General features: G+C 58.5%; 2 protein-coding genes across 4 annotated transcripts; one reads left to right on the top strand and one right to left on the bottom strand.

Moving 5' to 3' along the window:
- Nucleotides 1–1,165: 1,165 nt before the first annotated feature.
- Nucleotides 1,166–22,023, top strand: MAPK8IP1 (mitogen-activated protein kinase 8 interacting protein 1). 2 transcript variants are annotated; one of them, XM_054440457.2, is made up of 12 exons: nucleotides 1,166–1,451; nucleotides 13,631–13,736; nucleotides 15,701–16,015; nucleotides 17,541–17,622; nucleotides 17,933–18,745; nucleotides 18,925–19,000; nucleotides 19,549–19,721; nucleotides 20,014–20,123; nucleotides 20,278–20,394; nucleotides 20,532–20,602; nucleotides 20,712–20,810; nucleotides 21,206–22,023. In XM_054440457.2, the coding sequence occupies exons 1-12, from the start codon at nucleotides 1,351–1,353 to the stop codon at nucleotides 21,276–21,278; spliced, it is 2,136 nt and encodes a 711-aa protein (XP_054296432.1). In that variant the 5' UTR covers nucleotides 1,166–1,350; the 3' UTR covers nucleotides 21,279–22,023. The 2 variants fall into 2 exon arrangements, with proteins under 2 accessions (XP_054296432.1, XP_054296433.1); XM_054440458.2 differs by lacking the exon at nucleotides 1,166–1,451 and adding an exon at nucleotides 12,406–12,501.
- Nucleotides 21,267–25,057, bottom strand: FREY1 (Frey regulator of sperm-oocyte fusion 1). 2 transcript variants are annotated; one of them, XM_054440462.2, is made up of 3 exons: nucleotides 22,705–25,057; nucleotides 22,427–22,500; nucleotides 21,267–22,248 (listed from the first exon to the last, which is right to left on the bottom strand). In XM_054440462.2, exons 1-3 carry the CDS (start codon nucleotides 22,803–22,805, stop codon nucleotides 22,127–22,129), a joined length of 297 nt encoding a protein of 98 aa, XP_054296437.1. In that variant the 5' UTR covers nucleotides 22,806–25,057; the 3' UTR covers nucleotides 21,267–22,126. The 2 variants fall into 2 exon arrangements, with proteins under 2 accessions (XP_054296437.1, XP_054296435.1); XM_054440460.2 differs by having other exon boundaries at nucleotides 22,062–22,248; nucleotides 22,427–25,057.
- Nucleotides 25,058–25,151: the final 94 nt, after the last annotated feature.

Raw genomic sequence — 25,151 nt, 5'->3', positions numbered from 1 at the left:
GCTCTGCACGTTTTCTGCCCTGTCCTGCCCTGTGGACAGGGTCTCTAGGGTTCTCTCAAGAGACCAGAGAAGCCAATGAGGTTTGACCAGAGGCTTTATGACCCACCAAACCTAGGTCCCTAGCCTTGGCAGTCCGTGCTCTGAAATAACTCAATCAGGAAACTCAGGGCCTTGAAGGCCTGGAAGCCCAGGATTAACACCCTCTCGAGGGAGAGACAATGAGGAAGAAGCCATGGCCAAAGCCTAGCAGGGATGGAGGTGCCAGAGGGAACAGAAACAACCAAAATGATCCCAAGAAGTCAACAGTGGGAGCAGAGGGAAAGGCGCCAAGTCTTAGAATGTGGGTCTGTGGGTGCAGAAGAGGGGTGCTCTGCAGGAAATGCAGTTGAGGCGCTAAGAAGGAGAACGCTGGGAAGGTCCTGGCAAGCGACTGAGAAGCCCGGAGGGCTCAATTCACCACGAATAGCTGTTTGGGGCTGAAAAGAGGTTTGGGTCAATCTTTAGAAAAGACAGCCTCTAGGGAGAGTCTTTGGGAGGGTCCCCTCAAGGTAAAGGGACAGGACTGGGGTGAGGCCTGGATCCCAGCGCAGGAGGTGGGGTGTTTCTGGGTCTCAGTGGCAACACGTTTGTGTTAACGTTACATTCTCACAACAACCATGAGAGGGACCGCTATTGTCCCATTTCACAGATAAGAAGACCAAACCTTAGTGCTCTGAAGTCACTAATGCAAGGCCCCACTGCCCAGACATTTGTGGAGCCAGTGAATTCACACCACCTGACTCCAAACCTGTATGCTTTAAGAGCCCACTGACATCCTCTCCTTTCTCTGCCTTCCTCCACGACCCTCCTTTTCCGCCTGCCTTCTTGGTCTCTGCTGCGGGGGGGCCAACCTGGACCTTGGGGTCCAGTGTCCTGCCATTAGTCATCTGATACCCGGGCACTAAGCCCAACCGGAGGGACAAAGCCCAGACCAGCCACGGGGTGGAGTAGAGTCGGTGTCGGATTTAGGGCGAGGCTGAGCCAAGCCCACGGCCGCGGGGGCCGTGGCTTCAGCACCGCGGAGAGCGCCATCTCCGGGGGCGGGGCTGGCGGGGTGGGGGCGGGGCCGGGGCGGGGCGCGCGAGACCCTGGCCGGGGCCCGGGGGCGCGCGCGGGGCGCTCTCGCCAGTCCCGCGAGCCGTGCGCGGTGCGGTGCCGCGCCGCGCCCTGCCAGACACAGGTGCGCCCGCCGCGCCCGCCTAGCCCGAGCCCGGCGGCGGCGGCTGCCCCCTCGCCGCGCCTCCGCCTCCTTCGCAGCCGCCGCCTCCTCCGCGCCGCGCTCCGCCCGGATGGCCAGGGCTGTGCCGGAGAATGGCGGAGCGAGAAAGCGGCGGCCTGGGCGGGGGGGCCGCGTCCCCGCCCGCCGCCTCCCCGTTCCTGGGGCTGCACATCGCGTCGCCTCCCAATTTCAGGTGAGAGTCCCCTGCCGCCGCGCGCCTCGCCCTTCAGCCGGGACTGATCCGCCTTGGCTGCCCTGCCCGCCCCCCACCCCAGAACCTCGGGAACCCGGGAACGAAAGGGCTGCGTAGGAGTGGGGTCTCTTCCCGGGACAGAGTCCCCCGCAGAAGCCCCGCCAGCCTCAAGTCCGGACTGGTAGCCGTTGCATGTTCACGAGGCTGTTGCCTCCGCCATTCCTGGTCCTAGGCTGGGAGGTCTGCGCTGGAATTGGAGGAGGGGGCTCGGAGGCCTCCTTCTCCCCAACCTCCGTGCTGCGGCAGGGTCTGGGGTCGGGGTTGCGATCCCGGAGCGGGCAGGTAGGCTGCGTCTTAGCCTGTTCCCTGTCCGAAGATTTCTGAATAGAGCTGGGAACAGCCTGGAGGGGCGCGGGTCGCAGTTTCCTGGGGCAACGACATTGTTGGTGCTGGGAGGAGGATGTTTTGAGCCCCTCCCCGAGCCCTGCCTGCCCAGATGGGCCTACCTGCCAGGCCTGGCGTGGCCGGGCCCCTCTTTGGATTGGGCAGCACCGACCTAGGCAGGTGTGTCTCTCAGGGCAGGCGCTGAAGGCTCAGCCTCAACCAGGGGAATCCTAGGCCCGGCTGCGGGAAGGGAAGTCGGCTCGGGAGTAGCCAGGGCCAGCGGGGGTGTCGAGGGGGATCCCTGCTGGAGTAAATACCCAGAACCCTGACCTGAGCTCCCATTCCACCACCCCCACCCCCCCATCTGGTGTTAGGCCCGATGCATTTCAGAGAAGTGAGGAGTGAGTGTTGTGTGGAGGAGGAATAGATGTACCTCCCCCATAATTCTGAACCCTAGTTGGTGGGGAGGAAGAGGCCGAAGTCACTGCTCTGGGCCTAGAGAGGGAGGCTTAGACATACCCCATTGTTTCCCCATCTCAAGAACTGGCGCCTTCCCCTCTCCTGGGGCACCACCCCAGCCAGGCTCCAGCTGGGCTGTGGCGCCAGCCCCTCCTGGGAGCAAGGGGTCACTGGCTCCCAGGTCCTCAGGTGGGCAGAGACCCCTGGGGATCTCTAATGGCATCATCAAACCCAGAAACCTCCCCCGAGGCCCTGAGCTGAGCTGGGAGGACCAGAGGGGGCCAGATGGAGGAGGCCGAGCCTGAAGGGTCCAGGGCTGCAGCTCTCTGATAATGCCTTAGACTGAGGTCTGAGACTCCACCTGGCATGGCGCATGAGGCCTCCATGCAAATACTGCCTCCCCACCTGGAGGCCTCTGCAGTGGAAGCACATGGGGCTTAGAGGGACCTGGGTTCAAATCCTAGCTCCACTACTTTCTAACTGCATGACCCAGGCAGGTTTTCGTCCTCTCTGGGTGCCATCTGTTAAGTGGGCTAATTAATATTGATTCTTGCCTGGAAAGGAGAAAAAGCACATCAGGTCAGTGTTCAACAAGTGTCAGCCCCCACACTAGCAGACAACACTACGGCTCACTGCTGTCCAGAGCGTCTTCCCAAGGCCCCTCCCTTAACCCTCATACCTGCCCCAAGAGAGGGTAATGGTCTGCCCATTTTATAGATGAGGTGATTGAGATTAACAAAGGCAAGGTGGCTCATCTGGGGACTCCAAAATAGTCAGAGGCTAAGGCTACACTGGGACCCAGGTCTGTGCGTGTTCAATCCACTCTACCTCCCAGCCCTGCCTCTGGCCCAGTAGGCAGCTTTTCTTCCTCGACCTGCTTCCCCAGTGTCATAGATGCTTTAGTGAGAGGAGCTGAGGAAGCAGACACCAGCCAGTGAATGTGTGACCAGCTCTGCGGCACGTGGGACAAGGGTGGCAGTAGGCCATGAGGTTGAGGTGTGGACCAGCACTCCAGGACATGGTGGCCTGGCTGCGGAGACAAGGCCAGCGCGTGGGAATAATAAGCGTCAGTGTCTCAGGCCCTGCCGGCCTGCCCCGCTGCTCCCAAAGCCCCCGCTGCCCTTTCTCCTGGCCCGCCTCTCACTGTGCTTGGCCAGGCTCCACTTAACCCTGGTTGGGTAGATAGTGCTTTCTTGTGGCTCTTTGGTGGAGTCATGGATCCAACTGGCCTGGGTTTGAATCCTGGCTGGCCTTTCTTACCTGTGTGCCCTGACACTGGGCACTTAAGCCCTCTGAGCTCTTGAGATGCCAGCACTGGCCCCTGCTCAGGATGGTCGTAAGAATCAGATGAGAGAACACGTGTTGAGTGTTTCAAGGGCTGAGGAGAGCCGCCTGTAGGCAGGGCTGTGTGTGTGCACACACACACAGGCGCCTTGACCCCCAGTGCCACTGTCAGCTCCCAGAAGATAAAGGGGGTCTGCACCCAAACTTTGGTATCCCCATTGCTCAGCACGGGATAGTTACTCAATAACAGTGGTAAGCGCTGACATTTGGAAGGCACTCAGTTCACCCAGGCACCATTCTAAGAGTTTCCTATGTGCAAGAGTATTTACTCCTCACAATAACTGTATCAACAGAGCGTTGTTATTATCCACACTTGCATGAAGAAACGGAGGCAGAGGAAGGTTAGGTAAGTGGCAGAGCTTGTAAGTGGCAGGCAGTCTGATGTCAGAGCCACCCCAAAAAGAAAGAGCCCTGGAGTATTGGAAGAGCATGTGTGGAGGGGGCGAGCATGTGGACCTGACCTGAAGGGGTGGGAGCATTCGTTTGTTTGTCGTTGGTTGAAATAAATACATGTTGATTTTTGTTCTGATTATAGCTCCAGCTGTTTATAGTGGTTGGTTACCTTTGGGTATGGTATGGGGTGAGGGATTTTCACTTCTTATTTTACATGCTTTTTTTTTTTGAGACAGAGTCTCACTCTGTCGCCCAGGCTGGAGGTTGGAGTGCAGTGGCGTGATCTAGGCTCACTGCAACTTCTGTATTCTGGGTTCAAGCGATTCTCCTGCCTCAGCCTCCCAAGTAGCTGGGATTACAGGTGCCCACCACCATGCCCGGCTAATTTTTGTATTATCAGTAGAGACAGCGTTTCACCATGTTGGCCAGGCTGGTCTTGAACTTCTGACCTCAGGTGATCCACCTGTCTCAGCCTCCCAAAGTGCTGGAATTACAGGCATGAGCCACCACGCCCAGTGTCATACTTTTATATTACAGGTTGAGTATGCCTTATCTGACATGCTTTGGACCAGAAGTGTTTCAGATTTCTAATTTTTTTGGATTTTGGAATATTTGCATATGCATAATGAAATAGCTTGGGGATGGGAACCCAAGTCTAAACATGAAATTGATTTTTTCTTATATATCTTATACATATAGCCTAAAGGTAATTTTATACAATGGTTTAAATAATTTTGTGCATGAAACAAAGTTTTGATTACAACCTGTCCCATGGAGTCAGGTGTGGAATTTACCGCCTGTGCTGTTATGTTGGTGCTCAAACATTTAGGATTTTGGAGCATTTCAGATTTCAGGTTTTTGGATTAGGGCTGCTCACCTGTATTTGACTTCTTATTTTATAATGAGTATAGGTTACTTCTGTGTCTTACAAAATAATAAAAGAAAATTCAAAATTGAAGTGATACATGTTCATTATAAAGAAAACTCTAGAAAAGAGAATTTAGAAATTTACACAGTGGAGACATTGGCGCTGGGTAGGTGGGACAAAGAGGAAGGACAGAAGGACAGTTCACGTGGGAGGAACAGCAGAGACAAAGGGGGTTTCATGGGCAAGAAGGGAGCGAGCGGCCTGTCTGGGGTGTGTAGAAGGGGAATCGTGGATCTGAGAGACCTTAGAGACCAGCTCGTCCAACCAGCTCCCTCCCCTTATGAGGAAACAAGAGAGGGAGAGTGGCTCCCCCAAGAGCACACAGCAAATTAGTGGCAAAGCTGGGACAGAGCCAGGCCATGGCTGCCTGGATGGTTGCCGTCTGCCCCACCACCCTGCCTCAGGGATGAGAGGTGGGGCCACTGAGAGGCTTCTTCCTTCATTCACTCAACAAACGTTTGCACTTTGCCTAGGTCACCAGGGAAACACTGCAAAGGCCCAGATGTGGGCCTGGCCATCATGCTGTTGGTGTTGTAGAGGGGAGACAGACAGACAGACGGCTTTACAGATGGGCTGGTCGGTGTGTGATGATGGCTCAGGTCAAGGGACCCAGGCTCAGCGGGTCAGGACAGGCCCCCCAGAGGCAGGGACATTTCAGCTTAGGCCTGATGGATGGACGCATAAAAATATCACCCAAGGGTGTCGCTGGAGTGAAGGGGGGAGAACAGAGTGGGTGGGCAGGGTGCCTGGTGCCCAGTCTGGCAGGAGGGTGGAAAGCAGGATGTGCAGGAACCTTGTAGGCCATGTGAGGACGCCGACCTCTTCACCGACAGCCAGAGGAGCTGGCAGGGGGTTAGGAAAGGAATGACAGGGTCAGACGGATCCTCTAGGACAGGGGTGTCCAATCTTTTGGCTTCCCTGGGCCACACCAGAAGAAGAAGAATTGTCTTGGGCCACACGTAAAATACACTAACACTAACGATAGCTGAAGAGCTAAAACACAAAAACAAAAAAATCACAAAAACATCTCATAATGTTTCCAGAAAGTTTACGAATTTGTGTTGGGCCACATTCAGAGCTGTCCTGGGGCTCACGCACCCCTGGGCCATGGGTTAGACAAGCTTGCTCTAGGAGGATCACCTGGCTGCTGGGTAGAGAGTGGCCAGGGGACTAGCCATCCTGCTGGTAAGAGGGAGGGACAGGTTCAGGGTGTGAGGAAGAGTTAGGGGCAGATTAGCCCGCTTGGTGAGGGATACAGAATAGGGAGTGGAGAGGCAGGAGTCTAGGATGATGCTGGGGCTCCTTGGTGGGTGGGGTGTCCAGTGGGATACCAGAGGGTGGTGAGCAGGGTGTGAAAATCATGTGGGGACCTGCTGAATTTGAGACTGGGGATCATTGGAGGACCCAATTGGAGGATTCATATAGTCAGTCGGTTTTGGGTCTGGAGCTCAGAGGAGAGGATAGGGCTGGGGCCAAAGACCCTGGGAGTCTGAGTGTGGAGGGATGGCCCCTGAAGCCTCAGAGAGGACATCACTGCCCAGGGAGACTGAGCAGAGGGCAGGAAGATGGCTGACTGGTGGCCTGTTCAGCCAACCATGTTTCGGTGGAGGTGGAGAGGTGCTGCCGCAGCTGCCTCATGCCCAGGACCGCCTTGGCCTGGCTCCTGATGGACCTTGGATGTGGAGGCAGAGAGTGTTGACTTGCCTCACACAGCCCGGCAGTGGCCAGGGCAGAATTTCAACCCCAGCTCGCTGATGGCAGAGCTTTAAAGTTCATCTCTGGATTGCTGGAAATGGGCCACAACACACTTCTAGCTTGGGGCCCCCATGGTTCCCACAAACTGGGTCACAGCCACCATCCACATGTAGTTCTTAACCATTCTATGATGCCATCTTTGTTCCCCGGCCCCACTCTTATATTCATTCCAAAATAGCAGGAGCGTCTCTGGGTGCTTTGCCTTGTTCTGCCACTGGAGATGCCAGTGGAGAGCTCATGGCTCCTGCTGTCATGGTGCTTGCAGTGCCTCTTTAATAGGCACTGATTTAGCACTTATGGTGTGCAGGGTTTTGGGCTTTGTGCATAGATTGGAGCAAAGGTAGAGAGTCAGTGCCCAGGTGAGTATGATGACCCCGCCCTCAGGAAACTTGCAGCTCTGGGGAGGGCAGGCAGCCCAGCAGCAGATGGAGAGCCCACGCTAGGCTGGCATGACCCAGGATGAAAGTCTGTGAAGGAGAGCAAAGGAGAAAAGAGCGCCCCAGATTCTACCCTATCTCACAACTCTGTGTCCACGTGAGTGTTTCCTCCTGTGTGCGATATCATCCTGGGGAGACCACTGGATCATATATGCTGTCTTTTTGCTCATTTTATTAGTTGTCACCTTAATACACAGACTTTATAATGTTGATTCCAAAAGACTGCATCACATTTCATCTGATGATGGCCACGGTGGAACCAGCCCCCTGGTGCTGGGCGACACAGGTGTTTTCAGTTGTTTGCTGTGATGAGGAATGAACATCCTGCTTGTAACGGTTCTTCTCCAAACAATGTGGGATTGTTTCCTCGAAGCAGTTTCCCAAAAGTCGAATAACTGGATCCCAGAGTTCTTGCAATGTATCGGCATGAAGATGTTTAAACAGATCAAACATGTTATAACCCCAAGTGGGATTGTCCCTCGGGGCTCATTTCTCTGGTTGGATTCAATTTTCGTTGGAGATGACCCCCATATGGAGGTGATCAGGAAGGGAATTCCCACCCGAAGAACAAACCCAGCCCAACCCCATGTTCACCCAGAGCCGGGTGGTGGGGGTAGAGAGAGGGCCTGAGAGGGATGCTGGGCCTGGCTTATCCCCACCCCACCATTTCAGCCAGTGCCATCTTCCCAGAGGACCTGACATCCTAGCCCAGACTCCAGTGTAGGTGGGGACACAGGAAGTTGATTGGAAAAGTGGACTAACTTAGAGACTTCCAAGGCAGAAATCCAGAGAGCCCCAGGACACCTGTGGTTAATTCATTCAGCATTTGTTAAGTACCTATTAGGCACCACACATGTTGATCAAAACAGATATGATCCCACCCATATGGATTAACTGACTCCAAGGGGAGGCCACTGCGGGCCACATAACCCAAAGGTAAAATTACAGTGATACGGAACCACAGCCAGGAGGGACTCCGAGAGCCCATAGCAGGGCGGTTTGGCTTGGTCCCAGAGGTCAGAGAAGGCTTGCAGAGGAGACCATGCTACTGCTTTGGGAGCTGCGCTATTGAAGGAGGATATGAAGGTGGGAGGTGGGGGGAATGAGGGGAAATGATACTGGTTGGAGGGAAAGGAGGCTTTACAGAGCCTTCAGGCCACAGATGAGAATTTGGGCCCCTTCCCCTAATGACCAGGGGAAGCTATTAAAGGGCTTTGAGCTGGGAAGAGTGACCAGACCAGATTTGTAATTCAGAGGTCTGCTTTGCTGTCATTACCTGGTGGAGAGTGGCTGGTAGAGGAACCAGAGGGAAATGGGGAACCTACTTAGGGTTGAGCGGCCGGTCAACAGGTGTCCTGAGAACTCACTGGGAGCCAGCTTCATTCTCAGCACTTAGAGGGCTGCAGAGAGACAGGCTGGACCCCTGGACCACACGTGCCCTCTGTCACAAGAGAGGCCTGTGGGGCATTGTGGCCAGCACCCAAGGTCAATCAGCTGGCATCCTTACCTCCTCACCACAGCACAGCCAGGAACGCAAAGGCCCAAGAATGACATCCGAACAGCCAATGCCTGGCTCAGATTCGGCCTTGCTCAGCTAAAGCCTCAGCACTTTACCACTTAACCCTTACTTTACATACATTTCTAACTCAGCCTACTACAGAGCTGAAATAGTCCGTTAGAAAGGGCAGGACTGCGGTTGGTGGAAATGTGACCCGGCAAGGCAGGGGAAAAGGGCCTGAAATCAACATCAGAACACAAAAGGCATGTCTGTTCAGGGCCATTTAGGAAAGTGCAGCTCAGGGTGGGAGCAGGGGCTGGCGTGGCCAGAACAGTGAGGCCCTGGCGGGGCCAAAAGCAAGGACTGAGGCGGCAGAGTAGGAGGGATCAGGTGAATGCAGGAACAGGGGCCTCAGGTAGAAAGGTCAGGGCGGTCTCCAGAGACCAAACTCACAGCTCAGAGCCACCAAACATTAATAGGGATGACGTCTCAAGGATCACAGCACCCAGGATAGACAAGCAGGTCTGATGGGTGGGCAGGGGCTGCTTCTACAGGAGACTGCTGAAACTTCCAGACCCAGAGGTGAGGGAGGCCGGCCTGCGGAGGGCTGTAGGATTCAGTTTGGAGGCCTCCTGGTGCTAAGGCTGCCATGAGCAGGGTGGATCAGGCGGGACAGGAGGGAACCGCCCTCTTTTCCCCTTCTTCCCCTCCCTTCTCCCCTCCATCTTTTCCTCCCTCCTTCCTTCCCCACATTGACCTTCCATGAGCCTTCAGGGACCAAGTGTCTGTTTAGCCTTTTCTCCATAAAGGGACCCCCCAGGGTTTTGGCTGGGAGGCCAGAATATCTGGTGCCTGGAAAAGAGGAAAGGGCAGAGTCTTGGATGGGGGGTGACTTGCAAAGGGGACTCGTTGACCAATCAGTCCCCCTTGATCCTTGGTAGTGACCTCCTACTCACACAAACTCCATTCTGCTAACCCTCACCAGCCCTCTGAGGTGGGTGGGCAGGGATTGGTGGCTTCATCCTGTATGTGGGAAACTGAGGCATAAGGCACCTTTATGTCTAAGCCTTAGTGTTCCTCATCTGTAAAATGGGAAAAATGGAACAAACCCTCTCCCAAGGTTGTTGCAATGAGGATTAAGAGAGATGCATGGCATAAATGTTGGGGCCAGGATGGGGCAGCTTCAACGTGAAAGAGTCAGGATTTATTTCAGGCCTCCTGCTTCCAAGCCTGATATGGTGATCATTCTTCCATCCTGCCTTACTTATGAGAGGCACCTAAAAAGTCAGACAAAGCATCCCCCTTAACCCACCCCAGTAGAGCCAGGGATCAGGCATAGGCTCTCTGACCCCCAGCCCAGTATTCTTTCTAGCATTGCCCAATTAAAGCCCAGTGCCCTCAGCTGTACAGGAAGATGCTACTGTCCTTGCCCCACCCAGACCTATTGTCCAAGGAAGTGGGAATATCAGGTGATGTTGAGGGTGTGGAAGTGAACTGAGAAGCCTCTAACCCAGGTCTAAGCCAGACCCTGCAGGCCCTGCTCCAGCCTGCAGTTTGAGAGGAGCAGGTGGAGGCAGAGGCTGTCCTGTGACAGACATCTAGCAGGCTCATGCTGAGGACCCAGTGTATGCAGGATGAACTCGCCAGCTCTGCCCTCCAGGAGCAAGGGGAGGAAGGGGTCTTGATCACCTGCTGGGTACAGTATAGGGTCATCAATCAGGGTGCTGGATACAGGCCCCATCCACCTTTGGAGCAGCCAGGGTTGGGGAAGTGGGTGTTTCTGAGGGAGGGCTGGCCCTGTTTGCTGCACGCACTACTGTACATCCAGGCAGACGGTGACACCAGCCACATGCAAGGGCTGGGAGGGCTTCCTGGAGGAATGAGCTTAACTGAGCACTCTTCCAGCAAGCATGGTTTGAGAATCTGCCACGTGCTCCATCTGAGCACTGGGTTTGGCACTGGGGAGACACAGTGCCCACGCGGACTACGCATGGAGCTGGAGGCCTTGCCTGCAGGCACAGGAACCTGCTGCTAGTGGAGAGCCTTGAGGGTTCCAAGTGGGGCGGGAGGGATGATGGCATTTCTGGCAGTTTTGCCTGATAGTGGCAGGTGGAGTGGGATGGTGCAGGCATAGGGAGACTGAGGCAGACAGGCCAGTGGGGACATCTGGGAGGGCAGAGGCAGGAGCTGGACTAGGGCTTGGCAGTGAGGAAGAGGAGCCATGTGTGAGGAGACACAGATGTGTGCAGGGGGCTGGGCACCATGGCTCACGCATGCAATCACAGCACTTTGGGAAGCCGAGGCAAGCAGATCATCTGAGGTCAGGAGTTCAAGACTAGCCTGGCTAACATGGTGAAACCCCGTCTCTACTAAAAATACAAAAATTAGCCAGGTGTGGTGGTGCACACCTGCAATCCCAGCTACTCGAGAGGCTGAGGCAGGAGAATCACTTGAACCCAGGTGGCGGAGGCTGCAGTGAGCCAAGATCATGTCATTGCTCTCCAGCCTGGGTGACAGAGCGAAAGGCCATCTCAAAAAAAAAAAAAAAAAAAAATGTGCAGAGGTCACTGGCAGAGCAGGGGCATTTCAGGGTACCTCTGGGTCAGCAGTCCTGCAGCTCTCCCATGCCATCTGAGTCCCAGGGGCTCCCTTTTGCACCACTGGCCTTCTCAGTGACCATCTGGGCAACCAGTGTGAATTGAACACTTACTTGGTGCCGGCGACTGGGTTCTTGTCCCTGAGCCAGAGATGTCACCCTGCCCTGGCCGGACGGAGGAGGGCTGCTCTGGCTTCTGGGCCAGGCCCTCCTCCCCACTTCCACCCCAGCTGGCCAGCCACACCCTCCCCATGGCCTGGGGAACCACCACCCTTGGGCTGCAGGTCAGACGCGACCCTACAGGGCACCTTGTCCATCCAGCCCCCATTCCCCACCCCTCTGTGCAGTGCCCTCCAGGGGCCTCCAGGTTCTGTTTATGTCACTCCAAAGGGAGAGGAAGCTCATTACCACACAGCAGCCCTTCCAGCTCTGCTCTAAGGGCCCAAACACCGGCCTGCCCTTAGCTGTGGCTCTGGTGCCTCCTGCATCCATAGGCCCTGCCTTCCTGGGTCCTGAAGGCTTGAGCCCTGGCTGCAGAAGGAGGCAGCCCAGATCAAACCCAGTTTGGATGCAGCCTGGGCCCACAGAAGCCTCTCTGATGAGGTCAGGGGGCTGAGCCTATGGCAGTGTGAACCGAGTGTTCATTCTTGGGGTGTTTGGGAAGCCCCCACTTCATCTCCCACCTGGCACCCTGACTGGGGCACTGGCCCTTTAAAGCCAGTCAAGGGCTGGCTTTTGGGGGGAAACATCCTAGATTTCTGCCATCTACTTACAAGCCTGGGCCAGGGAGGGGGGGCCACCTCAGCCCCCGACAGGGGCATTGGAAGGGCAGGTGGAGCCACTGGCATTGATTGCAGTAACCTGATCCCGTGAGGGAGGTGGCCACAGCGGCGGCAGCAGCAGCGCAACGGCCAGGCCAGCCGGGAGGAAGGTCCCTGCAGCTGAGGGCTGCGCTGGGAAGAGCTGGGGCTGGGACCCGGGTCGGCAGCTGCAGCCTCCTCTCCTGGCCTATCTATTTTTAATGAGCTCCCCAGGCTTCTGCAGCGGGCAGGACGCAGAAAGACAGGCCCAAGCGGTGGAGGCCAGAGGCCCCCAGCCCTGCCTTGAGCCCTGGCCCCCCCACCCTTCCGGGCATGAGAGGGCAGCCCTGGGGCCCCACAGCCCCCCGGCCGGGCAGGGCTCTCCATGCAGCTGGTGCTGAAAATGGATTCGAGCCCAGACAATGACAGCTGGTTGGAGGATCAATGGGAGCACTGGTAGGGGCTACCGGGGCTGGCGGGGGTGGAGACCGAGTTGGGGTGAGCTCCATCGAGCTCAGGGTCTCTGTTTGGTCTGAATGAGGCGAGCGGCAGGGAGTCTGGGCCTCCTAGGTTCCCCTGGGGGCTAAGCCACCATCTCTCCTGGGTGACCTTGAACTAGTGGGTTTCCCTTGCTCTGTGCCTCAATTTCTTGGACTTATTTGGGAAAAGGCTCATACATTCTCCCCAACTTCCCAAATGTTCTACCCCCCAGCAAGCCAGGCAGAGTGTCCAGGACTAGAGGTGAGCAAGAGACAGGCTGCCTTGCAGTGGCTGGCCCAGCCCTGCATTCTGAGGTGGGGACTCAGGGCTGGCCTAGGGAGAGGGGGGTTCTAGCGGAGCTGGTTAGTGTTCTGGTGCCCTGGTGCTCTGAGCTGTCTCCTGAGGTTGTAACACCTCTGGTCCCACCTGGGGCTTTTCCTGACCCCATCTGTGCAGCCTCCTGTTCAGGGTCCTTACGCTGGACAAGGAGAAGATTTTGTGGTTGAAGAGATGAGACCACCAAGTGCACAGCTTGAGGCTGGAGTCCTTTCTGGAATAGGCTGAAACTACCCACATTGACACCAGATTTTCCTTCGCTTGTTCCCTGGGCTCAAGGGGCATGAGTCTTCCTGAGCTGGGGCGTGGGGCACTCCTCTGAGGCTGCTGCCAGCGCCTCAGGTCTTGCTACTGCAGGGATTGCACTGGGAGCTCCCCTACTCCACGCTGCTCTTCTCAAGTCCACATTCTCCATGGTGAACTGGCCTTGGCACCTGCCTTGACCCTGGGGAAGAGGCTCTGACCAGTTGGGCCTTCTAAGCACTGCCTGCTGGTTGGCAACAGAATGACAACTCCCAGGGAGGAGCTGGAGTGACCTGGAGCCTCCTCTTCCACTGCCACCCTAGGAGGACTGCCTTTTGGCACGAGCCCCTCGCTCTTTCCCTGCCTGCTGACCACCCCCTGCATTGATACAGATGGACCCCAAATCCTGTCCTCTGGGGGCTGTGTTTGGCCTTCAAGAGGCTGCCCCCTGGGAGAGGTAACAGGGAGATGTGAGCAGGCATAGCAGTGCCCCTGAGTTGTAACTTTGGCTTCCTGTCCCCACCAGGCTCACCCACGACATCAGCCTGGAGGAGTTTGAGGATGAAGACCTCTCAGAGATCACTGATGAGTGTGGCATCAGCTTACAGTGCAAAGACACCCTGTCCTTACGGGTAAGGGCGAGCTCCCAGGAGCTCCTGAGTGGGGTGGCAGGAACGCTAGGGACAGGGGTAAGGGTATCCCCATAGTGACAAAGGGGGTTTCAGGGCTGTGCTGGCACCCTCATAAAATGAAATGATGTGCAAGAAACATAGGTATACTTCTTGGCACGTCTTGGGTGTACAATCAGAATTTTATTTGGTATTATTATTATTATTACTGCTGTCGGGGACTAAGACAGGAAGTAGCTCCTTCAACTGCCCGCAAGATGAGAGGCCAGGAAGTCTTGAGACCTAGGGCAGTAACAGTTAGGACCAGACTTAAGGGAGACTCAGGGCTACCCCTGAATCCTTTTGGGAGCAGCCCTGGCAGAGGGCCTGAGGCAGACAGGGTGGAGTCTGGTGGAATCTGCAGTGCTTTAGGGCAGGAAGAAACAGCCAAGGCACTCCTGGAATAACTCCTGTGGCTGCTGGCTGCTATTATACCAGACAGATGGCACCACGCGGCCTCCCAGACCCTCTCTGGCCCATAGTCCTAAAGGCCCCCACTGAGGGGTTTGCCCAGCATTGCTGCTGGTTTGGGCCCCTTGGCTTTGTCATAGGGAAGATGGCTCTCTCCTGTCCCTAAAGATCTGAATGCTGCCAGGAGGTCCCCAGCACCTGGGTAACCGGGGTCAGATGGGGATCCCAACTATGTCTTTTCAGAACAGGAAGAAGGGGCCGGCTTGCCAGGAAATGGAGGACAGAGCACAGGGCTAGGTTTTAGAGCCCAGAGCTCCTCTGAGCCCCCAAGAGGGCGGGTAGCCAGATACGGTGTCAGGAGAGTGGTTACCATAGGAGCGTGAGGTGTGCCTTGGGGAGGGAGTGCCTGTCTGTGTGTTGACCTCCTGCTACTCCCAGAGACTCAGTAAGCTCTGCAAGACTCAGTAAGCTCTGCAAGAGGAAACCAAGGGGTGAGGATAATCCCCTAGTACCCAGTACCCCAACCTTCCACTCTCTGGCCAGGCCAGGAAGAGGCCGAGGCCTCTAGATTTGGGGAATGGTCTCAGGGCCCTGACTTAGCTTCTCAAAGGTCAGGCACCTGTTCTGGACTCTCACTCTGCCCTCTCCCCCAACTGCACCAGCAGAGCCTTGGAGAGGGTTGCCTCCGAGCTAGGCAGGGCCCCCAGGCACTACTGGCCAGAGGTGTGCCCCTAAGGGGCCTCAGACAAGCTCCAGCGGGCTTCACACACGTTCCAGTGAATACTCAGCTCTCTTGGAGGCTGAGAGGCAGTAGTGTTGTCCCCACTCAACTGATGAGGGGGCCTAAAGGATCAGGGGATCTGTCCAAGGTGCCAGGGAGTTGGCGGCAGAACTGGAGCTAGGATGGGGCTCTGCATCCCCAAGGCAGGCTCGTGGAGGACCGATCTAGGGCTGGAGGGGCCCGGGCCGGCTGGCTTAGGGCGGGGCTGCCACCGCCTTGGTTCCGGGCCCCCGCTCGCCCCTCCCCCTCGGCGTCTCCTTCCCATCCCTCTCATGTCTCCGCCGTTCCTTGCTTGGCTGAGCCTCAGTTTTTCCAGTTTTCCTCAAGACCCCTTCAAATACTATTTCCCCAGCCCCCATCCCTTGCCCACCCCACCCCAAACTCCTTGGCGACCACTGAGTCCCCATAGCAACAGCGGTGACTTCACTCAGGGCTCGGCTTACAACCCCGGTGAGGTCACCGGCCGTTGCCAGGGGAACGGGAGGGCGCAAGGAGTCCGGGGTGGTGACTGTGGGGAGGTGCAGGCCGTCAGAGGCACGGCTGGATCGGGGAGGCGGCGGCCTCGCGCTTCCTCGCGGGGGACGGGCGAGAGCGCCCCAGTCTCTGGCGGTCCCTGCTCGGCTCCCCTCGTGCCCCCTTCGCGCCGCAGAATGGACTCGCCCGGGCGGGGGGCGGTGCAAGCGGCCTCGGCCCCGCCCCGGCCCCGCCCCCTGACGCCCCTCCGTGCGCCGCGCAGCCCCCGCGCGCCGGGCTGCTCTCTGCGGGCGGCGGCGGCGCGGGGAGCCGGTTGCAGGCCGAGATGCTGCAGATGGACCTGATCGACGCGACGGGGGACACTCCCGGGGCCGAGGACGACGAGGAGGACGACGATGAGGAGCGCGCGGCCCGGCGGCCGGGAGCGGGGCCGCCCAAGGCCGAGTCCGGCCAGGAGCCGGCGTCCCGCGGCCAGGGCCAGAGCCAAGGCCAGAGCCAGGGCCCGGGCAGCGGGGACACGTACCGGCCCAAGCGACCCACCACGCTCAACCTCTTTCCGCAGGTGCCGCGGTCTCAGGTGAGGCGCCAACGCGGGGGGCGGCGCCCTGGGCCGCCGCGGAGATGTGAGGGGGAGCGCAGAGGGGCTGCAGCGGGAGGGGGCACCCACGGGTCCAGTGCCTGGGGACAGCGCCTGCATAGAGGCCGCAGTGGCTCGCTCCTGGGGTTGGGATCCGAGGAGCGGGCAGAACCATCCTTAGGAAGAGGGCTGAGTCCAGCTGGCCAGGCTTGGAGCCTTGAGGCGGGATTGAAGGAGGGAAGGACTGGGGTTAGGAGAGGAGTAGGGAATTAAGAGAATGAGGCTTTGAGGGGTTCGAAGGGTTTGGAGCATGGGACCTCAGGCTGTGACAGGGTTTCTGCTTTAGGGTATGGGGCTCCTGGTGAAAGTGGGGCAGGAGCAGGGCCTGGAGAAAAGAGCATCTGAAGTGGCCATCGTGGGGGAGGCCGTGGGAGATCGTGGTGAGGTGGAGATGGGGAGCTCAGGGGCCACAGCCAGTTTGAGATCTGGGCAGCTACGAATTCCCAGAAGGCAGGGGAGAGGAATGGGAGATGGAGCTGCTTGGCTAAGTTGGGGGACTAGGGCCCCTGGGAGGGTGGCTGGATGCCAAGGAAAGTTGAATAGGGTTGGGGGAGCCGGCTGTGGCCCTTTGTCTTCCAGGCCCATCGGGAGCGGTGCAGGCAAGGAGCTCCTGGGAGGTGGGGCGGCTGGGGCTGCAGGGAAAGGCTTGGTTCCTTTCCCAGGATCCTGTGAATGGCTTTTGGCAGCCCGGCTCAGGAACGTGAGGGCTTGGGAGAGAGCTCCCAGGGGAGGGAGCCTCCATGGAGTGGAGGGAGCCCTGTGTGGGCATTGTGGGGAGGGGTCCCGGGGCTGAGAATGTAGAATGGGCAGCCCAGGAGATCCAGGAAGGAGGGCTGCTGACAACTGCATCTGTTACTCCTCAGTCACGTGCCACTGTGGTGGGGGGTGCAGGAAAACTCTGTTGTGGATTTGTCACTGGGATGATTCATCCTGGTCCCCCAGGCCAGCTGCTGGGGAGACCCTTCCTTGTGCTTTTTCCAGGCTCTACCAGAAGGTCCCCACCTCTTCTAGGCCATAACTTCCCAAGCTCCAGAGCAGAGAGTCACCTGTCTCTGACTTGGGCTGGATTTGAGCATTTTCCAAGTAACCCTCAGTGTCTGGGACTGGGGGTCTGACTGTGTCTCCAGAGAGCTCCTGCTTCTCTTCTCTCCCATCTCCTCCCCCTCTTACCACCAGACACAGTGGCCATCACCACCTTTGTTAAGGCTGATAAGAGCATCTCCCTGAGGGTTGGCCAACTTCCCTGAGCAAGGCGGAGGGCCATCCGGAGCCAGCAGGCCTGGCTGTGACTTGCCACCCTTCCTGCCTGCTCCAGAGGAGAGTTACGAGTGAGGCCTTTGACAGTGGAGGCGGGGTGGACACAGCAAACGGCCCTAGGGATGGCCTGAGGGGGCAGGGCCAGGGCCTCCCTGTGCCGGGCACTGTTGACCACTTCCATCACAACAGCCTTTTGTTCCCTGCACAGGACACACTGAATAATAATTCTCTGGGCAAAAAGCACAGTTGGCAGGATCGGGTGTCTCGATCATCCTCACCCCTGAAGACAGGTAAGTCAGGGCCCTCTTCTTTACCTGGACCTCCGCCTGCCCTGACTCAGTCCCCACTACAGAGAGCAAACCCTACAGTCTCCAAAGGGCTGAGTAGAGGTAAACTGCCCACCCACATCCCTGCACAAGCCCATCCGGGGGCTAAGATCAGTGGTGGCATGACTGAGTTGACCGGCCCCAGAGCCTGTGAAGGGCCTGTTGCCCAGGGAGGCTTTGTCTTGGTTTCTGTGTCACCAAGCTGAGAGTGGCAGGTGCAGGTAGCTGGGAGTTGGGAGAGAGCCCCTGCCTTCATGACCTGCCTGCTCTCCAGGGGAGCAGACACCACCGCATGAACACATCTGCCTGAGCGATGAGCTGCCCCCCCAGAGCAGCCCTGCCCCCACCACAGATCGAGGCACCTCCACCGACAGCCCTTGCCGCCGCAGCACAGCCACCCAGATGGCACCTCCGGGTGGTCCCCCTGCTGCCCCGCCTGGGGGTCGGGGCCACTCGCATCGAGACCGAATCCACTACCAGGCCGATGTGCGACTAGAGGCCACTGAGGAGATCTACCTGACCCCAGTGCAGAGGCCCCCAGACCCTGCAGAGCCCACCTCTGCCTTCCTGCCACCCACTGAGAGCCGGATGTCAGTCAGCTCCGATCCAGACCCTGCCGCCTACCCCTCCACGGCAGGGCGGCCGCACCCCTCCATCAGTGAAGAGGACGAGGGCTTCGACTGCCTGTCGTCCCCAGAGCGGGCTGAGCCCCCAGGCGGAGGGTGGCGGGGGAGCCTGGGGGAGCCGCCGCCACCTCCACGGGCCTCTCTGAGCTCGGACACCAGCGCCCTGTCCTACGACTCTGTCAAATACACGCTGGTGGTAGATGAGCATGCGCAGCTGGAGCTGGTGAGCCTGCGGCCGTGCTTCGGAGACTACAGTGACGAGAGTGACTCTGCCACCGTCTATGACAACTGTGCCTCCGTCTCCTCGCCCTATGAGTCGGCCATCGGAGAGGAATATGAGGAGGCCCCCCGGCCCCAGCCCCCTGCCTGCCTCTCCGAGGACTCCACGCCTGACGAACCCGACGTCCATTTCTCCAAGAAGTTCCTGAACGTCTTCATGAGTGGCCGCTCCCGCTCCTCCAGTGAGTCAGCAAGGGGAAGCAGTGGGGTGGGGGGGTCCCTAGCGGGGCAGAGCCAAAATGTGAAGTGTTCTGGGAGGCGACCCCAGGCCCCATCTGGTTAGGACTGAGGCTTCTACCTGCCCCGCTAAACCTGGATCAGAGCTGCGACCCCCTATCCAGCCACACCCCCTCACCTGCAGGTGCCGAGTCCTTCGGGCTGTTCTCCTGCATCATCAACGGGGAGGAGCAGGAGCAGACCCACCGGGCCATATTCAGGTGAGAGCCATGGGCTGGCTGGGCCTAGCCGGGCAGCAGTTTGGGCCACACACCACCCTCCGCTTGTCACCCCTACGTGGCCTCAGCCTAACTTCTGCCATCAGCATTCATTGATCCGCGCAGCCCTGGGAGGACAGTGTCCACTCTCTAGGGACTCAGAGTATGGTGACAAAGAGGATGGCTACAGTGAGGGATCCCAGAACTGCGCACCTAGTCTGGCCAGGGGCAGGGCACCCAGGAGGGTGACCAGGAGGATGCCTGCCCACACCCCACCTGACCCTTCTCTAGACAAAAGCCTGCGCTTCCCACAGCCTCTCCATTTTAGAGGGGGCCCTGCCCGCACCCTCCCTTGGCCTGTGTTTCTTCAATGGCAGATGCATGTCTGCTTTACCTTGCTCTCCCCTGGGGTTAGCACTGCAACAGGCACACAGGATGCTTTTGCAAATGTTTATTGAAATAACGATGCTGCTGTGGCTCCCAGACCCCAGAGTAGGCCTGGCTGGACAGGCCTTGGTGCCGAATTTCTCACCTGTCCTTGCTGGGGACAGGTTTGTGCCTCGACACGAAGACGAACTTGAGCTGGAAGTGGATGACCCTCTGCTAGTGGAGCTCCAAGCTGAAGACTACTGGTACGAGGCCTACAACATGCGCACTGGTGCCCGGGGCGTCTTTCCTGCCTATTACGCCATCGAGGTCACCAAGGAGCCCGAGCACATGGCAGGTAGCGTTCCCTCCCTGGCCTGTGCCCCAGCCACCACATCTGTCTGCCCCAACTTGCTGCTGGGTGAACGTGTACTCCAGATCTCAGCCAGCCAGGTCGGGGGCTGAGTGGAAGTGATTTTAGGTCCTTTTCACGATCGAGCAAAGTGAGGCCCGGCCAAGTTGGGCAGCCAGGGATTGTGGCAGCCTCTGTGGGCTCTGCCATTCCCCATGCCTCACCCGCCCTCCTTCGCTTGGCTGCTCAGCTCCCTCCTGCTGTTTCTGCCCCTCCTCAATTCACGCTTGCTTTCCAGCCCTGGCCAAAAACAGTGACTGGGTGGACCAGTTCCGGGTGAAGTTCCTGGGCTCAGTCCAGGTTCCCTATCACAAGGGCAATGACGTCCTCTGTGCCGCTATGCAAAAGGTACCTGAGCCCTCTCCCTTCTCCTCCCTTGGATGGGTCCCTGGAACAGAGGGACACAGGTGTCTAGAGGCAGTTAAAGGGCTCAGGCCCTGGGACAGGAGGGATCAGCAGAGGAACAGACAGCAGCTGACGTGGCTCCATTCGTCACCTGTAGATTGCCACCACCCGCCGGCTCACCGTGCACTTTAACCCGCCCTCCAGCTGCGTCCTGGAGATCAGCGTGCGGGGTGTGAAGATAGGCGTCAAGGCCGATGACTCCCAGGAGGCCAAGGTGACTTCTTCCAACCCAGCCCCTTCCTTCCATGGCCCCCAGCTCTCCCCCAGGACTTGGCGATGAAGAGGCCATCTCCTGTCACCCTCACTGCAGGCCAGGTGACTGCCCTCTTGCTTCTTTTCTCCCTCCTGTAGGGGAATAAATGTAGCCACTTTTTCCAGTTAAAAAACATCTCTTTCTGCGGATATCATCCAAAGAACAACAAGTAAGTGGGGGTGGGATGGCAGTGGAGGAGGCACGGGTGATCTGCAGCCTTGAGGTGGGTGGGTGTGGGCCGAGCCCCCGTCCCAGCACAGACAGACCTGTCCCTGCAGGTACTTTGGGTTCATCACCAAGCACCCCGCCGACCACCGGTTTGCCTGCCACGTCTTTGTGTCTGAAGACTCCACCAAAGCCCTGGCAGAGTCCGTGGGGTACGTGTACATCCTGCTGAGCACCCAGCCCGAGGGAGCACGCCCAATCCCAGGCCCTGGGGCTGCTTCCTGGTGCTCAGCTTTGCCCCTCGGTTTCCCCCACAGCTCTGGAGAACTATGTCCGGACCCCAGTGCAGTGGCCTGGAGGGAGGGTGGCGGGGCAAGGTGAGCCTGAGGAGCAGCTTCCAAGCTTGGTAGCTGTTGGGCCATGTCTTCAACTGACATCTTACTGGGAAATGCGATAGTTCTGTAGAGAACAGAGCCAAGTGGCCCCAGCCAGAGGAACCAGAGCTGCACTTGGGCCCCAAGGCTCCAGTGGGAAAACCCTGGGTTGGGATCCTGTTCCTCCCTTGCCAGTGGTGATCTGAGCCATCTGTGTGTCCCCTGGCTTCTAGGAGAGCATTCCAGCAGTTCTACAAGCAGTTTGTGGAGTACACCTGCCCCACAGAAGATATCTACCTGGAGTAGCCGCACAGCCCCGCCCTCTGCGTCCCCCAGCCCTCAGGCCAGTGCCAGGACAGCTGGCTGCTGACAGGATGTGGCACTGCTTGAGGAGGGGCACCTGCCATCGCCAGGGGACAAGGAAGTGGGGGCCACTGGCCCAGGGTAGGGGAGGGTGGGGCAGTGGGGAGAGGCAAATGCAGTTTATTGTAATATATGGGATTAGATTCATCTATGGAGGGCAGAGTGGGCTGCCTGGGGATTGGGAGGGACAGGGCTTGGGGAGCAGGTCTCTGGCAGAGAAGGATGTCCGTTCCAGGAGCACACGGCCCTGCCCCATCCTGGGCCTTACCTCCCCTGCCAGGGCTCGGGCGGCTCTGGCTCCTGCCTTGATGAAGCCCGTGTCCTGCCTTGATGAAGCCTGTGCCACCTGCAAGTGCCCGCCCTGTCCCTGCCCCAACCCCCACCAAAGAGCCCTGAGCTCAGGCTGAGCCCAGCCACCTCCCAAGGACTTTCCAGTGAGAAAATGGCAACACATGGAGGTGAAGTCCCCGTTCTCAGCTCCGTCATCTGCGGGGCTTCTGGGTGGCTCCTGCCACTGACCTCACTGGCATGCTGGCCTGTGGCAGGCCTAGGACCTCAGGCGGGGAGGAGGAGCTGCCGCAAGGCCCTGTCCCAGCAGAAGAGGGAGGCTTCCTGACTGACACAGGCCAGCCCCATCTTGGTCCTGTCACCCTGGCCCCAACTATTAAAGTGCCATTTCCTGTCTGGACTGCAGTGGATGTATCTGCGTGGACCCCTCCCGTCCCCGTCTCGCTCCCAGCCCAGGAAAGCCAAGCCTTTGTCACGCGTAGTATCTTTATGAGGGCCTTGGGTCATAGGTGTGCATCGTAGTAATACTCAGCAAGGTCGGGCCCGTCCCGCTTGCGCTGCTGGGCCCCGGACAGGAGGGGTCGAGGCCCTCGCGGCCACGGGTGCTTGGGGAGGATGCCATAGTCTAAAGAGAGAAAAGAGGGCATGGGTGGTAGGGGGCAGCTGGCTCTGATGGAACTGAAGTCACCCTTGAACAGATGTGGTTTGGGATGACAAGCCCCTGAAGGCTGGACTTGGGGCACCTCTTAGGGGCGTCTCCACTGTCAGGGAGGGGTAGGGGAAGGGGACGAGAGAGATACTACCATCCACCAGGCCGGAAAGTGGCTGCGAGAGTTCCAGGGGGGCGGAAAATGCCTCAGGAACAGACTGCTGAGACCTGTGGGAGATATTGGGGTGCTCGGCCCTGGCCCAGAAGGCCACCGCCACCTCCTTGTGAATGGGGGGATGGCCCAGTGTGGGGGCACTTGGCAAGCCCTCGAACACCCAGGGTACCAGGGCCCAGCCCCACTCCAGAGAGGGGAGGGGCAGCACCTCCACCATCCAGCCCAAGTGCCCTGCCCCTCTGTGCTCCAGGAGTCACCTCAGAGGCTGGGAGCGAAGCAGTGCCACTGCCAGGATGAGGTGGAGGAAGAGGCTGAGCCCAGCCCGGGGGCGCAGAGCCCCCAGCATGGCGAGAACCATCTCCTACACGGGTCCTGGCTCCTGTCGCCCCTATCCTGGCAGGACGGAACCCGTTGCCAGCTCCCAGGGCCACCTCACAAAGGGCCTTCATTCCAAGCCTGCGTCAGCACCTGCCCTGGGGCAGGGCCAGCAATCTCCCCCGAGGCTTGTTTTTCTTCTTATTGATGCTGTTGGCTAATAGGTGCCAAACCCGATCTTGTTCTAGTGTTGCTGCCCAAGGAATAAGAGCACACACTGTGGAGTCAGATCTCAGTTGAGGTCCTGACCTTGCCTCTTACTAGCCCGACAAGTCACTTCATCTGTGTGTGCCAGAGTTTCCTCATCTGTGACGTAGTCCATCACACACCCTACAGACATAGGCCCTCCGAAGAGGGCAGGGGATCCTCACCACCCAGAGCCCCAGCCATTCCTACAGCCTCCCCCACCCCCGCTGGCATGGCAGGAGGTCCGGGCAGGTCCTGCCAGCTGAGGAGCCAAGAGTGGGTCTCTCAGCCCTGCCCGTCTCAGGGTCTACGTGAGAGGGAGTGTGCAGGCTCCCCGTGTCCCCAGCTCAGGGCCTTTCCCTCTCCGCTCCCTGCAGCTTACAGCGGCCTGAGGCTGGATGGAGGGCTTCCAGACATGGTGGTAGAGCTCTGGACCTGCCCCTCAAGTGCAGGCTTCAGGAGGGCAGGGAGGGCTTTGTTCACTGGAATCTGCAGCCCTGGACCCCTGGTGGGCGCCCAGTGAGCCTGTGCAGCTTGGCCCTGCACTGGACACCGTCCCCTTGCAGGCCTGGGCTCAGCTGCAGGTGCCACCAGAAGGCCTCTGGCTGGCTCCTGGTTCTCCACTCAGCAGCCAGGCTCAGCCCACTTATACCTGCAGTGTGAACCCGGCTCACCAGAACCACGGCAAGCCTTCAAAACAAAATCCCTGGCCCCACCCCAGATCTGTAGTATCAGAACCTGAGGGCCGAGCCCAGGGCTCTGGAGCTTTGGTAATCCAGTTGCTTGAGACGGTCAACCTACCGGCTGGCCCAGCCGCTCTCCTCTGACGGCTGAGGGGCCCAGGGAGGGAAGTCCCTTATTTCCAACACTGGCTCCTCCAGTGGCCTCATTCATGCTCCTTGTCCCGAGTACCCAAGGCTGACAAGTTCTGGCGGCTCCTTCAGCCCCGTCACCCGCTGCATGTTGTCCCCGCACTCACTTCCCGTGGCCACCTCCCTTTATAAGTCCTGGAGACAACACGTCTCCACAAGCCTGCTTCAGCATCCTGTGCTCACCAAGGCTCGCCCTGCCAGGAACCTGGAATTCTGTCCACTCTGCCTAACCCCAAAGCCCCTCGTCCTTCCTGCTCCTCGTCTCCTAGACACCACCCTCTTCCTCCACGCCAGTCCCCAAGACTAGCTGGGGTTACCCTTAATCTCCCTATCTCTGCTGCCACTGCCATTGCCCCTCCCACTGCTACAGACCACTGCCTCCAATGTCACGGCCCCCATTCTTCCACCTCTGCCCACCAAAGCATCCTCCACCAGGCTGCTGGAATATTTACAAACACAGAACCCTCCCTGCCTACCATAGACCAGGTCCAAGTTTCTCCCCTGGGTATGTGATGCTATGTTCAGTTTGGCCCTGACCTTCCCCTCCAGCGTCCAGCTCCCACCTCCCATAGCTCCACAGAGCTGTGATCCCAGGCACACAGTGGCCCCTTGTAGGCTATCAAAAAACTAGATAGTTCTACCGGTTTCAAGCCTGGCTGAGTCAAGGCTTGGCCGATGGAGCCTGATGAAACCCTTCACCTCTGTCACCGCTGCAGGCAGGCAGTCGCCATTACCGGGGCACCCCCAAGCTAGACCCCGCTCTGGACATGCCACCTCCTGCCAAGCCCCCAGTGTGGTGCCTGCATCCACATGCCTGTCTCCTCCGTTGGTGAGAGGTGGAGGGCAGGGGACTGTGCTTCACTGCCAGTTCCTGATGGCCAGGCATGTGCCCAGAAACGCCTGTTCCACTAAGCTGGAGGCCACGGGAGCCCAGGCAGCCCCTTCCCTTGCCCGTGGGTGAGGACCTGGGGGGCGCTCCTCAGAGGGCCCTGGGGAAAGCAGTGTGTCTGGGAGGAGCTGAGGCATGGAGGACCAAGGTGCAGATGGAGCCCTCTCTGTGGGTTTTAAACTCTAGCATGAGAGGCTGGCTCTTCGCAGGGCCAGTGGCTAAGGACAGGCTAAGGTCAGGGAGAAAAAGACCAGCCTGCGGCCCACCCTGTCCAGGCCCTCCCCCATAGCAGCTTGCATGGCTCCAGGTGGACCCGGCCTCCAGAGCCTGCAGGGCAAGCGTGGGGAAACCCCAGCTCACACCCCCTGAACTGGCCCCAGCT

Source organism: Pongo pygmaeus, chromosome 9 (genome assembly GCF_028885625.2).
Source record: "Pongo pygmaeus isolate AG05252 chromosome 9, NHGRI_mPonPyg2-v2.0_pri, whole genome shotgun sequence".
Taxonomy (NCBI): domain Eukaryota; kingdom Metazoa; phylum Chordata; class Mammalia; order Primates; family Hominidae; genus Pongo; species Pongo pygmaeus.
This window is presented reverse-complemented; position numbering and strand designations above follow the sequence as displayed.

Bases quoted from the DNA above. Each gene is read 5' to 3' on its own strand.
- MAPK8IP1 (XM_054440457.2), top strand. From the start codon at position 1,351: ATGGCGGAGCGAGAAAGCGGCGGCCTGGGCGGGGGGGCCGCGTCCCCG. The intron at 1,452-13,630 runs GTGAGAGTCCCC...TGTCCCCACCAG, and splicing joins GCGTCGCCTCCCAATTTCAG to GCTCACCCACGACATCAGCC. The intron at 18,746-18,924 runs GTGAGTCAGCAA...CCTCACCTGCAG, and splicing joins TGGCCGCTCCCGCTCCTCCA to GTGCCGAGTCCTTCGGGCTG.
- FREY1 (XM_054440460.2), bottom strand. From the start codon at position 22,664: ATGGTGGAGGTGCTGCCCCTCCCCTCTCTGGAGTGGGGCTGGGCCCTG. The intron at 22,249-22,426 runs GTAGTATCTCTC...TTCTCTCTTTAG, and splicing joins ACTTTCCGGCCTGGTGGATG to ACTATGGCATCCTCCCCAAG.